The following is a 13424-nucleotide window of genomic DNA, read 5'->3' as shown; positions in this document are numbered from 1 at the left end:
TCAGCATTTATTGCCCATCTCTAACTGCCCTTGAACTGAGTGGCTGACTGGGCAATTTCAGAGAGTCATATAAGAGTCACTTGCATTGTGGTGGGTTTGGAGTCACACATAGACCAGTCCTGGCAGGTTAGGATGGTTTCCTAAAGCACATTAGCGAACCAGGTGGGCTTTTTAAAAGCAATCGACAATTTCTAAATTTTGACTTTATTTTTAAATTAGATTTTTATTGAATTCAAATTTCACCATCCGCCATGGTGGGATTCGAACCCAGAAGCATTAGAACCAACGTTTCGGTTCTATTCTCTCTCCGCAGATGCTGTCAGACGTGTTGAGATTTTCTAGCATTTTCTGTCATTGTTTCAAGTTCCAATATCCACACTATTTTGCCTTTACCCAGAGCATTACCCTGGGTCTCTGGATTACCAGTCCAGTGACAATACCTCTCTCACCTCCCCTGTATGTTTGAAGTGGAACTCCACCAATACTCCAGCTTAAATAGAAACTTGTATCAAGGGTTAACAGTGGGCTACACTAATGCACGGCACAGGTGATGATGTACCACTGACATGTCATAGAATCCCTTACAGTGCAGAAAGAGGCCGTTTGGCCCATCCAGTCTGCACTGACCACAATCCCACCCAGACCCTATTCCCATAACCTTGTGCACTTACCCTAGACAGTTCCCTTGACACTAAGGGACAATTTAGCATGGCCAATCCACCTAACCTGCACATTTTTTGGACTGGGGTAAACACAGTAAGAAGTCTGACAACACTAGGTTTAAGTAAACCGATTTATTTGAAAGTAAACTCTCAAACTTTCGGGGTTTGCCCCATCATCAGGTGAATTCACCTGACAAAGGGGCAAACCCTGAAAGCTTGCTAGTTTACTATCAAATAAATCAGTTGGACTTAAACCTGGTGTTGTCAGACTTCTTACTGTGTTTACCCCAGTCCAAAGCCGGCATTTCCACATCATGACTACGGAGGAAACCCACGTAGACATGGGGAGAACATGCAAGCTCCACACAGACAGTGACTCAAGCCAGGAATCCAATCCAGGTCCCTGGCGCTGTGAGGCAGCAGTGTTAACCATGGTGCCACCATGCTGTATCAGTCAAGTGTTAGACTAGAGAGAGAGGGGGAGACTAGAGAGAGAATATGAGAGAGAGAGAGAGGCAGGGGGGAGGGAGGGAGGGAGGGAGAATGAGATTAGTATCATGTCTAAAAGCAATGTGCCTGTTTAGAAGTATTACTGATAAATAAGCGTGAGGTAGATAACAGAGTATCTTTGCAGACTAAGAACGCAAGTCCCAAGCCGAGGGCCAGAGACAGTAGGATTTAATATCAGCACATCCGCATTATCAAAGGAACAATAGGATAAAGAAACCTTTGAAAGCAGCTCAAGAAATTTTGGCAATAGAAGGAAGCGTACTGGAGAGAGGTGACGGTGGATGTACGTAGTGAGCAGTCCCTGCTCTACCTTATCCATTTCACTGTTTCAAGACCCTTCCAAGGGTGGGGGGAGTGTAGTACAAGGGATAACAAATGGGATATGCTAATCTATGATATAGATTTTGATGTACCACTGACACTAACCTGGTCATGTGTTGGATTCTCTCATCAGAGAGACTGGAAACTTGCCTAAGCGTTACATGCCTATGCCACACCTCGAGTCCAAGATAGAAGGACCTAATCTCAGCAGAGTACTCGGAGTCCTCGTGGTGGCACAGTGGTTAGCACTGCTGCCTCACAGCGCAAGGGATCTGGGTTCAATTCCCAGCTTGAGTCATTGTCTGTGTGGAGTCTGCACATTCTCCCCGCATCTGCGTGGGTTTCCTCTAGGGGATTTTCACAGTAACTTCATTGCAGTGTTAATGTAAGCCTTACTTGTGACTAATAAATAAACTTTAACTTTACTTTGTCACAGGCTATGAACCCAGAGACAAGCAACGTTTCTCTCCCCCATCTCTCGCTGGTGAAAAGAATCATCTTATTTCTGAAAAAGTTTGGAAAGGCTTCACTGAACTTTCCGTTTAGGACTAAGCAGATTCAGCCGGCTCTGTGCCAGGCTGCTGAGTTTCCACGTTTCTAAGTGCTTGCTGCTCACTCATCACTTCATCTGCCTGCGCGGGGTCAGGTTTTTCCTAATTGCGGATTCAGCCAGGGACTGTGCAGCACCTTGCAATCTCATTCCAGCTGAGAATGGAGCGATATCTAGGGGTTTAAGAGAGTTGCAGACTCTGAATAGGGCTCTTCAGTAGACGGTAGCTGATTGGTCACACACTGAACAGGCACAGCAGGAGTTCCGCCGCACTCTGAACTGCATCACCAGTTTCCACATTCTCCCAAGACCGTCACGAAGACTGCAGAGCTGGCTGTCATCGCTAATGTGGCCATTCATTGTGTGTGTGAGGTGCTGTTCTGGCATCACTCCCAAATTGGGGGATATATTAGGGGTGAATTCTATCACAGGACTGACCCCCATCACCCTAATTTCAGCAGTAACTAGGAGGGAAGTGCATCCTTCAAACTGGTTCCTGGAAAATAGAAGCCAATCAATTTGTTTCTGCTCGGGCAACATACAAGAGGAGCTACAATTTACAGTTACATATTTACACACATCACACGCACACTCACTCAAACACAGCATGCTTGATATATTGAATGGCTTAAGATCAACAGAGAGAGAAAGACACAGACACACACACAGACACACCTGCATCATACAGACAGGAAGATGCTCAGATTCACACAGCTAACTAAACCAGCACAGAAATAACAGCCAATACATTAAAACAAAAATAGACAAAAAGGCGGCACAGTGGCACTGTGGTTAGCACTGCTGCCTTTCTCAGCTCCAGGGACGCAGGTTCAATTCTGGCCTTGGGTGACTGTCTATGTGGAGTTTACACGTTCTTTCTGTGTCTGCGTGGGTTTCCTCAGGCTGATCCAGTTTTCTCCCACACTCCAAAGATGTGCAGTTTAGGTTGACTGGTCATGCTAAATTGATCGTAGTGTCAGGGGATTAGCAGGGTAAATATGTGGGGTTACGGGAATAGGGCCTGGGTAGGATTGATTGGCAATATTAAATTAACCATTAGTGTCGGGGGATTAAATATGTGGGATTGCAGAAACAGGACCTGGGTGGGATTGTTGTTGGTGTAGACTCGATGGACCGAATGGCCTCCTTCTGCACTGTAGGGATTCTCTGAACTCCATACATGCAGACATATGCACAGGAATATGTGCGTGCCCGCACAGACATGCGCATACAGGTAAATAGCAGTACAGTTAGACGGAGATGCACAGTATATTGAGGTGTAGAGTGATACTCAGATACAAATCTCACAAGGCTGAGATATTGATAGATACAAACAAGCCAATAAGAGACCATAAATTTCACAGTTATACTAAGGACGTATATAATCCATAGGGAAAAAGGAGAGAGAAACATAGATGCAAGTATTTTCACTACTAGAAAACCCAAACTACGTGACATGTATGTATAGAAAATGGGCGGCACAGTGGTTAGCACTGCTGCCTCATGGTGCAGGGAACCCACGTTCAATTTCGGTGTGCATGGAGTTTGCATGTTATCCCCGTGTCTACATGGATTTCCTCCAGGTGCTCCGGTTTCCACCCACAATCCAAAGATGTGCAATTTAGGTTGATTGGTCATGCTAAATTGACCCTAGTATCAGGGGGGATTAGCATGGTAAATATGTGTGGTTATGGGAATAGGGCCTGGGTAGGACTGTGCTCAGTACAGATTCAATGGGCCAAATGATCTCCTTCTGTACTGGAGGGAGGCACAATAGTCTCACTACACCAGGTTAAAATCCAACAGGGTTATTTGGTAGCACAAGCTTTTAGAGTGCTGTTCCTTCATCAGGTGAGTGGCAATGCTCCAAAAGCTCATGCTGCCAAGTAACCCTGTTGGACTTTAACCTGGTGTTGTGAGACTACTTACTGTGCCCACCCCAGTCCAACACCGGCAACTCCACAACATGTCTACCACTGCACCATGGGGGATATAATTCTATAAAACCCTTTCAAAGTCACTGACAGGTTAAAGAAGCTTTGGAGGGACAAAGGTGTTAATGGTTAACTTTTTTTTGCCACATTAACGTGCTAGATGTAACCATGACACTGAAGGCAGCATCCTTGGACTGCAACTTGCAAAAGACTGAAAGAAAATTCAACACACAAGATGTTGCTCGAGACTGTCAAGGAACAGGACCCCATTCTTTCCTTCTCAAATTGCTGGCTTTATATCTGGATGCCTCGGAGTTTTTGTTCTTTATGATTTTAACAAGATGAATCATGTTTCCGCACTGAGATGTGCTAATGTGCTTTGCTCTTGCTTCTCAGGATGTAAACACATAAGGCCCTTGGACGTCAATAATGACAGCTCCCGATGAAGTGCTTAGGAATTTGCATGTCCCTCAGCGGTACACTCAACATTTCTATCAATACAGAAGGACGTACTTAATGCCGGAACTAAACAATCTAATGCGAAAAAAGGCTTGGCTAAACTCCCAGATCCCAGCCGCTGCCCACTGCTCTGAAGCTACATTTACCATGCTGGGCTTGACTCACCAGTAATATCCAGCATTGTTCCTTGACACTCATAATGCAGACGGGCTTCTATCAGAACATGGAACAAACCTGCTTTACATCTCATTATAAAGTGCAAAATGAACCACCCTAGAATCATAGAGTCCCTACAGTGCAGAGGAGGCCATTCAGCCCATCGTGTCCAGGCTGGTCAACAAAGATCTGACTAGACTAATCCCATTTCCTAGCACTTTGCCCAGAGCCCTGGAGCTTAAGGCAGCGCAAGTGAATATCTAAAAACTTACTAAACATTACAAGAATTTCTGATTTAACCACATTTTCATTTTCGGCAGAGGGTATGGAATTCCTTCCCCAGAATAATAATGGAAATGGAATTAAAGATTTTTTAAAGGAGATTTGTTTTTAAAAAGGGAAACACGAAGGGGAATGGGACTAAAGCAGAGGATTGGGATGAAGGTTGGGCTCTTTTAGAGAGTTGGTACAGACAGTGGTCAATTTCTGCTCTGCTCCTGCTCAGTGCATGATGAATACAGTGCGTCGGAGAATGGTTCGAGCTCAGGAGGTGGCCGTTCACATGTCTACTCTGCTCACTGCAAGAATAATTCAGCTAATCCCACACCCCTGCCTTTTCCCCCGACCCTGAAAACCTTTCATCCTCATCATTCCCTATTCAAAAGCCCCATCCATTCTGTCTCCACCACCCAATTCGTTCCAGACCTTCAGGAACATTCGTTTGACACCCAACATTTAAATGACCTCTCCTCTTTATGTGATAAACTTGAAGGAACAAAAAAGAGCCTCCTGAACACTTTTTCTGTTTGAGCCGACAGTATGTTAAGCCAGAGTGGGGCGATAGGGTCAGACTGGGAGCAGGCTCCAGAGTTGTGCTGTGACTCTTACGAAGCGACGTTGCAAGTCCAGCCATGGAGACAAACTTGACTAGCAACACTGGTATTGGCCATTTGGAGGTAAAAGGATTAGTGAGGAAACCAATCATTTTCTGCCAGCGATGATTCACTGGGCTCCGATTTATAAATGCAAATACAAAGGATGAGCACTCAAATCCCCTCCTCAAGATGTTTGAGTATGAGAGGAGTTCTTTGTTAAACAAGATTGTGATAGTTTAACAGATGCATGAAACATTTCTCCCTACTATTTTAACAGAGGCACTAAACGAGTGAGTACATACATCTGATTAAATTGTGGAGGGGTTAACTTCAAAGGCACCTTAATTTCACATTTGTTCAATAGTTTAAGATCCAGGTTTTGGCTGCATTTATGTGCCATCACATCCTGGCATACAACTCCAACGCAGATGCAGGGCACGGGAAAGAGGCCTGTTTTAGCAGTGGATTTGCGGGGGAGTAGGGGAAGGAATTTGAGGAGGAGTGGGTAATAAGTGGTGCGGTGGCACAGTGGTTAGCACTGCTGCCTCACAGCGCCAGGGACCCATGTTCAATTCTGGCCTCGGGTCACTGTCTGTGTGGAGTTTGCACGTTCTCCCCGTGTCTGCGTGGGTTTCCTCCAGGTGCTCCCATTTCCTCCCACACTCCAAAGATGCATGGGGTTAGAGTCTTGGAGGTTTACAGCAACTTGTCCATGCCACCTTTTTTTTAAAGCCACAAAGCTAGTCCAAATTGCCCGCGTTTTGCCCATCTCCCCCTACACCCATCTGACCCATGTAATTGTCTAAATGCTGCTTTAAAGATAAAATCCTACCCATCTCTACTACTACCTCTGGCAGCTTGTTCCAGACACTCCCCACCCTGTGTGTGAAAAAGTTGTATTTCTCCCCTCTCAACTTAAACCTGTGGCCTGTAGTTTTAGACTCCCCTACCTTTGCGAAAAGATATTGACTATCTAGCTGATCTATGCCTCTCATTATTTTATAGACCTCTAAGATCACCCCCAAGCTTCCTACTCTCCAGGGAAAAAAAGTCGCAGTTTATCCAGCCTCTCCTTACAGCTCAAACCATCAAGTCTCAGTAGCATCCTAGTAAATCTCTCTTTGCACTCTTTCCAGTATAATAATATTCTTTCTATAATAGGGTGACCAGAACTGCACACAGTATTCCAAGTGTGGCCTTACCAATGTCTTGTACAACTTCAACAAGATGTCCTAATTACTGTATTCAATGCTCTGACCAATGAAATCAAGCACGCCAAATGCCTTCTTCATCACCCTGTCCACCTTTGATTCCACTTTCAAGGAGCTATGTACCTGTACCCCTAGGTATCTCTATTATATAACTCTCCCCATTACCATTAACTGAGTAAGTCCTGCCCTGGTTCAAATCTACCAAAATGCATTACCTCGCATTTTTCCAAATTAAACTCCATCTGCCATTCATCAGCCCACCGGTCCAATTGATCAAGGTCCCGTTGCAATCCTAAATAACCTTCTTCAACTGTTCACTATATCACCAATCTTGGTGTCACCTACAAACTTACAAACCATGCCTCCCAAATTCTCATCCAAAGCGTTAATATAAATGACACAGCACTGATCCCTGAGGCACACCACTGGTCACAGGCCTCCAGTTTGAAAAGCAACCCTCTGTAACCACCCTCTGTTGTCTGTCATCAAGCCAATTTGTTTCCAACTGGCTACCTCACCCTAGATCCCATGAGATTAACCTTATGCAACAACCTACCTTGTGGTACCTTGTCAATGGTCTTGCTAAAGTCCATTTCGACAACACTGACTGCACTGCCCTTATCTACCTTCTTGGTCACTCTTTCAAAAACTCAATCAAATTCACGAGACATGATTTTCCACTCAAAGCCATGCTGATTGTTGCTATTCAGTCCTTGCCTCTCTAAATGCCTGTAGATCCTGTCTCTCAGAATACCTTCTAACAACTTACCCACTACAGATGTTAGGCTCACCGGTCCATAGTTCCCAGGCTTTTCCCTACAGCCCTTTTTAAACAAAGGGACAACATTTGCCACTCTCCAATCTTCAGGCACCTCACCTGTAGCTGATGATGATTCAAATATCTCTGCTTGGGAATCCACAATTTTCTCCCCAGCCTCCCACAATGTCCTGGGATACACTTCACCAGGTCCTGGGGATTTATCTACCTTGATGTACTTTAAGAATTCCAGCACCTCATTCTCTGTAATAGATACACTTCTCAAGACATCACTATTTATTTCCCCAAGTTCCTTAACATCAATGCCTTTCTCAACAGTAAATACTGATGAGAAATATTCACTTAGGATCTCACCCACCTCTTGTGGATCCACACACAGATGACCTTGTTGATCCTTAAGAGGTCCTACTCTCTCCCTAGTTACACTTTTGCCCTTTATGTATTTGTAGTTCTTTGGATTCTCCTTTGCCCTAGCTGCCAAAATAATCTCGTGTCCCCTTCTTGCCCTCCTGATTTCTCTCTTAACTCTACTCCGACACCCTCTGTACGCTTCAAGGCATTCACTTGATCCCAGCTGCCTATGCACGTCACGTGCCTCTTTCTTCTTTTTGACCAGGGCCACAATATTCCGAAACATCCCTACTTCTACCAGCCCTGCCCTTCACTCTTAAAGGAATATGCTTAACCTGAACCTTGGTAAATACACTTCTGAAAGCCTCCCATTTACCAAATGTCCCTCTGCCTTCCCTCAGATTCCTCCAATCAACTTTTGCGCGTTAGTGGGGTAAATATGCAGGGTTATGGGAATAAGGCTGGGCTGGGACTGTTGTCGGTATGTGCTTGATGGGCTGAATGGCCTCTTTCTGCATGGCAGGGATTCTACAAATCTAATAATGTTCATTTCATAAATAGACAACCAGCAATGTTCCTTCTAAGTTTCTTTGAAAAATTTGGTGGTGGCGGGGAAGGGGTGGTTTGTTTTCGAGTACAGTCCCTCTCATCGTACGTTTTGGTCCAGCTATCCGGTAATTGAAAGGGGCTACCATGTGCCTTTGCAATTCCAGTCGATCCTAGCGAAACATTCCACACTCAGTTATTTTCCTAGGAAGTGCTGAACTTGGCAATCGCAATATTCATTTGCACCACATCTCATTTGCTTTCTGCCGATGGAAAGGCCTCATGTTGGAACCACTCACCCTTACAGTCAATATAAACCCTGAGCTGTAGAGGGGATTTTCTCGATCCAGGGGTCCGTTGAGAGTCAGAGCTCCACTGATGTAATCTAAGGCAAAGATGCTGTTCGTATTACCTGTGAAAATAAGAGCAGCCCAGTCTGTTAGTCACCCACAGCAGATGGACAAGCTGCAAATAAGCAAAAAAAAAATCACTTCCAATAGGCTTTCATCATCTGCCTGCCTGGCTTCTTGGAGACAGACTGCATTCACTGTGCATAACAGCAATAGCACAGTTTTCTTGTGACAGACTACATAATAGCTTATAGTAACAAAACTGTACTGCAAATGCTGTCTCAATGTTTAATACGTCAAAGTCAAGCTCAATCCCAACCAGGCAGTGATGGCAAATTGAAGAAACGGTCAAAACCAGCCCAAATTCAGAACCAACCAAATAAATATCCAAATCTCATTTCACTTGCGTTGAAGACCGCAAACCATCCTTCTGATGGAGGACCTATCACCCCATGTGCTATAACAGGGGCAGCAGGACGGCACAGTGCTTAGCACTGCTGCCTCAGTGCCAGGGACCCAGGTTCAATTCCGGCCTTGGGTCATTGTGTGCGTGGAGTTTGCATGTTCTCTGCATGGATTTCCTCCGGGTGCTCCGGTTTCCTCCCGCACTCCAAAGACACGTGGGTTAGGTTGATTGGTCATGCTAAACTGCCCCTTGGTGTCAGGAGACAAGTAGGGTAAATATGCAGGATTATGGGAATAGGGCCTGGCTGGGATGGTTGTTGGTACAGACTCAATGGGCCAAATGGCCTCCTTCTGTAGGGATTCTATCTCAACACTGATAAAAAAAACTCTGCTTATAGTAACATGTTTCTGTTTAACGATCGCATCAATTTGTGTACGAGCCGATTTGGAAACACCCCATCAGTGATCTAGAGTACAAATGATGCAGTTACTGCACTGAGAAATCCCCAGGGAGGAAACACTGCGAGAGAGTCAGGAGGGCCAGGCTTTGCTCAAAGTGCAGTTTAGGGGGTTAGGCTGGTATTGGTCACATTTCCTGCATTCAACATGCAGCAGGAAAGAAACTGCTTTAGTTAAAGACCGAGTGACAACAATCATGAGGAGCTGAATAATCTCTGTTTGCAGCATAACACGTACTTTTCCAATCACACTGCTTTACAGTACATGCAGACATTGTATCAGAGAGCTATCTCTTCCTCCATTGCCCTATTGCTCCATTAATTCCAGCCCATGGTGCTCAGTGCGATATGTTCAGACTTGCATTTCCCTGCCCCTTCTAATAGAAAAAATGAACCATAGGATCCCTGTGGAGGAATTAGCAGGGTAAATATGTGTGGTTACAGGGATAGGGCCTTGATGGGATTGTTGCCAGTGCAGAAGGAGACCACTCAGCCCATCGAACCTGCACCGACAACAATCCCACCCAGGCCCTATCCTCATACCTCCACATATTTTCCCTCATTCCTCTAACCTATGCACCCCAGCGCACTAAGGGACAATTTAGCACGGCCAAATCAGGAGTGCCTGGAGGAAACCCATGCAGACACGGGGAGAATGTGCAAACAGACAGTGACCCAAGCCGGGAATCGAACCCCTGTCCCTGGAGCTGTGAGGCAGCAGTGCTAATCACTGTGCTGCGCCCTTCTTCATTTTCCTTCTTAAAACATGAATCTAATCTTTCCTCATTAACTCGGCCACCAACTTTCTCCGCTTGTTGGGTGTTCGGTCTCATGGATATCAAATCTCATCCAAGGTTGCACATCCAAGGGAGTGTTGGTTTTAAAGTTGTGAGCAATGAGAGGGGAGCACTGCAGAAAGAGCCTATTACAGGATGTGTTACTTCACAGACCAATCCCCATCTCATTCAACGTCAACATTTCCACGAGGGGCCCATCAGGGAGTTCAGGAAGAGGAAATCTGGCAGTGGTTAGACAATGATCAAGCAGGTGATGCCCCCAAGCTAGGGGAGAGTCAATAATCAGCGTAATCCATGATCTAAAACCAAGGTTATCACCTGGTACAAGTTTTCAAAGCCTTTTGGTTAAGATCAAGCCCAAGATGGGATGGCAATGCCTCATCTTGTCAGCTTGGATCCTGTTTGTCCCTCTCGAGGGAACCACGCGTTGGATTAAATTTGAATTTGGTTCTGTAGATGGAATAAAAATTTTTTTTAAATCTGGCTGGTCTTCAAATCCAGGTGTCATGCTTATGGGTAATAACACCTAATCATCCAGGGCTGCAGAATGATACAGGATAGATGGAGACCATTCACCCTTTGCACCTCTTCTAGCTCTTCAAATGAGCTATCCGTCCTTCCCTTTTCCGCACAGATTGTTTTTCAAGTGTTTATCCAATTCCTTTTTCAAAATTGACACTGAATTAGTTGCCACTCCACTTTCAGGGAGCACACAGGCAGCACAGTGGTTAGCACTGCTGCCTCACAGCAGCAGGGACCTGGGTTCGATTCCAGCCTCAGGTCAGACAGAGTGTGTGTGTGTGTGTGTGTGTGTGTGTGTGTGTGTGTGTGTGTGTGTGTGTGTGTGTGGAGTTTGCACATTCTCCCTGTGTCTGTGTGGGTTTCCTTCCACACTCCAAAAGATGAGCAGGTTAGGTTGATTGACCATACTAAATTGACCCTTAGTGTCAGGGGGATTAGCAGGATAAGTGTGTGGGGTTATGGGAATAGGACCTAGGTGGGATTGTGGTCAGTACATATTCGATGGGCCAAATGGCCACCTTCTGAACTGTAGGGATTCTATGAAATTCTACAAAAGTGTAGATTAACAAATCACTGGGGAAAAAAATAAATGTGGTTTATGCCGTCTCTGGTTCATTTCTCAGTCATCTAATATTCAAGCCTTTTCATCACCGACCCTAAGAGGAACAGGAGTAGGCCATTCAGTCCCTCAAGCCTGCTCTACCAATCAAAAGGATCATTGCTGAGCTGACATTCCTCCCATCCACTTTCCTGTCCCTTCCCTGTAACCCTTGATTCCCCTACTGATCAAAAATTTCTCTCAGCCTTAAATATGCACAAGGATTCTGCCCCAAAGCTCTCCGTGGTAAGGAGTTCCAAAGACTCTCAACCCTCAGAGAAGAAACTTCTTCTCATCTCAGACATAAACTGGCTCCCCTTTATTTTTCTGCCCCTCCTGACGTTGGAAACAGTTGCTGAGATTCCAGGAAAATCATGATGCAGATGCTTCACTCAATTTGTTTTCCTCAGTCAGTTAGAGTTTATTAAGGGGGGGTTTGAGTTTAAGAGCCGTGGGGTTATGCTGTTTAAATCTGTGACTCACAATTCTGTGATGTGCTATCGCAATTTGTTGTCATGTTCCATAGTTTGAAACTAAAAGTCAAATTCCTGCAAGGGGCTGGAAATGATAGGAACAGAAACACCCACAATAAATAGTTGCTCAGGCAAGTCTTTATCATCACCCTTTTCAACAGTAAACCACTCCAATCCCCCACCCCATCACAGTTTTGCACCCCTCCCTCCCACGTTTCCTTGCCTCTCTACTTTCTTGTAAATCTCGAGCTTCTTTCTGTCCTGATGAAAGGCCATCGAACCATAACTCTCACCCTTATCTCTCTCCACAGATGCCTCCTGACCAGATCCGCGTTAGCAGCCTTCTCGATTCACACCAAAATTGGAGAACTTAAGAGTGACCACATTGGCTCCTCCGTTGGGGCTGCTATCTGCAACATTTTTCAAATGTTTTGGATGGTTCTTAACGTCACAGCATTGCTCCGTTCAAAAATATTACCCTTTTATTATTTATGTTTTGATGCCGAAATCGAGAGAAGATACGCAGCCAATTCTTCAATGGTGGCAAAGATATGAAAGTTTCGGTCATACAAATGCTCGCATTTTGGAAGCAGTTCTGTTCAACTTAAGCAGCATTTGATAAGTCCCTCGGTGGCGACATCAAGAACTAGACATACTGAACACTGGCTGAATGCTAAAGTGGCCCAGAAGGTATGTTTATCACTTCAAAATAGCCCACTTCTCATCCCCAAACAAATCTCCTCTCCACTAAAATTAGTTCCAAGTGCTGTTACAGTAACAACACAGCAAGCCAAGGCCCAGGGACCAACAAACCCTCATGATGATGCATCCACCTGGCAGCCACCACTGACCAGAAAATTAACTGGACCAGCCACGTCAATATTGTGAACGGAATCACAGGTTGGAAATTTTGAGGCAGGTATCTCACCTTCCGACTCCCCATAGTCTGTCCACCATCTACAAAGCTCAAGTCAGGAGTACGAGCGAATGCTCCCCACTTTTCTGGACGAGTGCAGCTCCAATAACACGCCCCAAACGCAAAACAAGTAAACAACCTGCTCGATTGGCTTCCCGTCAACCAGCTTTAACACTCACTCCCTCCAGCCACCAATGCACAAGGGCAGCAATGTGTGCCATCCACAAAACGCTCTGCACCGACTCACAAAGTGTTCTTCAACCACACCTGTGACCTCTGTCACCTTAAAGGACCAGGGCAGCCGACGGGGAACACCACCACCTGCAAGTCACTTTCCAAGTCTCACACCATCCCGATTTGGGACGATATCACCGTTCCTACATTGTCACCGATTCCAAACCCTCGAACTCCCTCCCTGACAGCACTGCAATGCTTCAAGGAGGCAGCTCACCACCATCTTCCAGTGGCAATTCAAAATGGACAGTCGCGAAGGGGCCTAGTTTGAGGGCAAGGTGCAAGAGATTCAGAGGGGATTTGAGAAAAGAAACCTTA

General features: G+C 45.4%; 1 protein-coding gene across 1 annotated transcript in view; it reads right to left on the bottom strand.

Annotated features, from left to right (window-relative positions):
- Nucleotides 1-13424, bottom strand: part of cdh23 (cadherin-related 23) — a 767458-nt gene that overhangs the window by 463832 nt on the left and 290202 nt on the right. Inside the window, exon 10 of the mRNA XM_080215942.1 lies at nucleotides 8653-8765. Within this exon, the coding sequence (XP_080072068.1) occupies nucleotides 8653-8765 (113 nt within the window). The remainder of the gene's footprint in view (nucleotides 1-8652; nucleotides 8766-13424) is intronic.

This window comes from Carcharhinus amblyrhynchos, chromosome 31 (genome assembly GCF_965287045.1).
Source record: "Carcharhinus amblyrhynchos chromosome 31, sCarAmb.v2.hapA, whole genome shotgun sequence".
Taxonomy (NCBI): Eukaryota; Metazoa; Chordata; class Chondrichthyes; order Carcharhiniformes; family Carcharhinidae; genus Carcharhinus; species Carcharhinus amblyrhynchos.
This window is presented reverse-complemented; position numbering and strand designations above follow the sequence as displayed.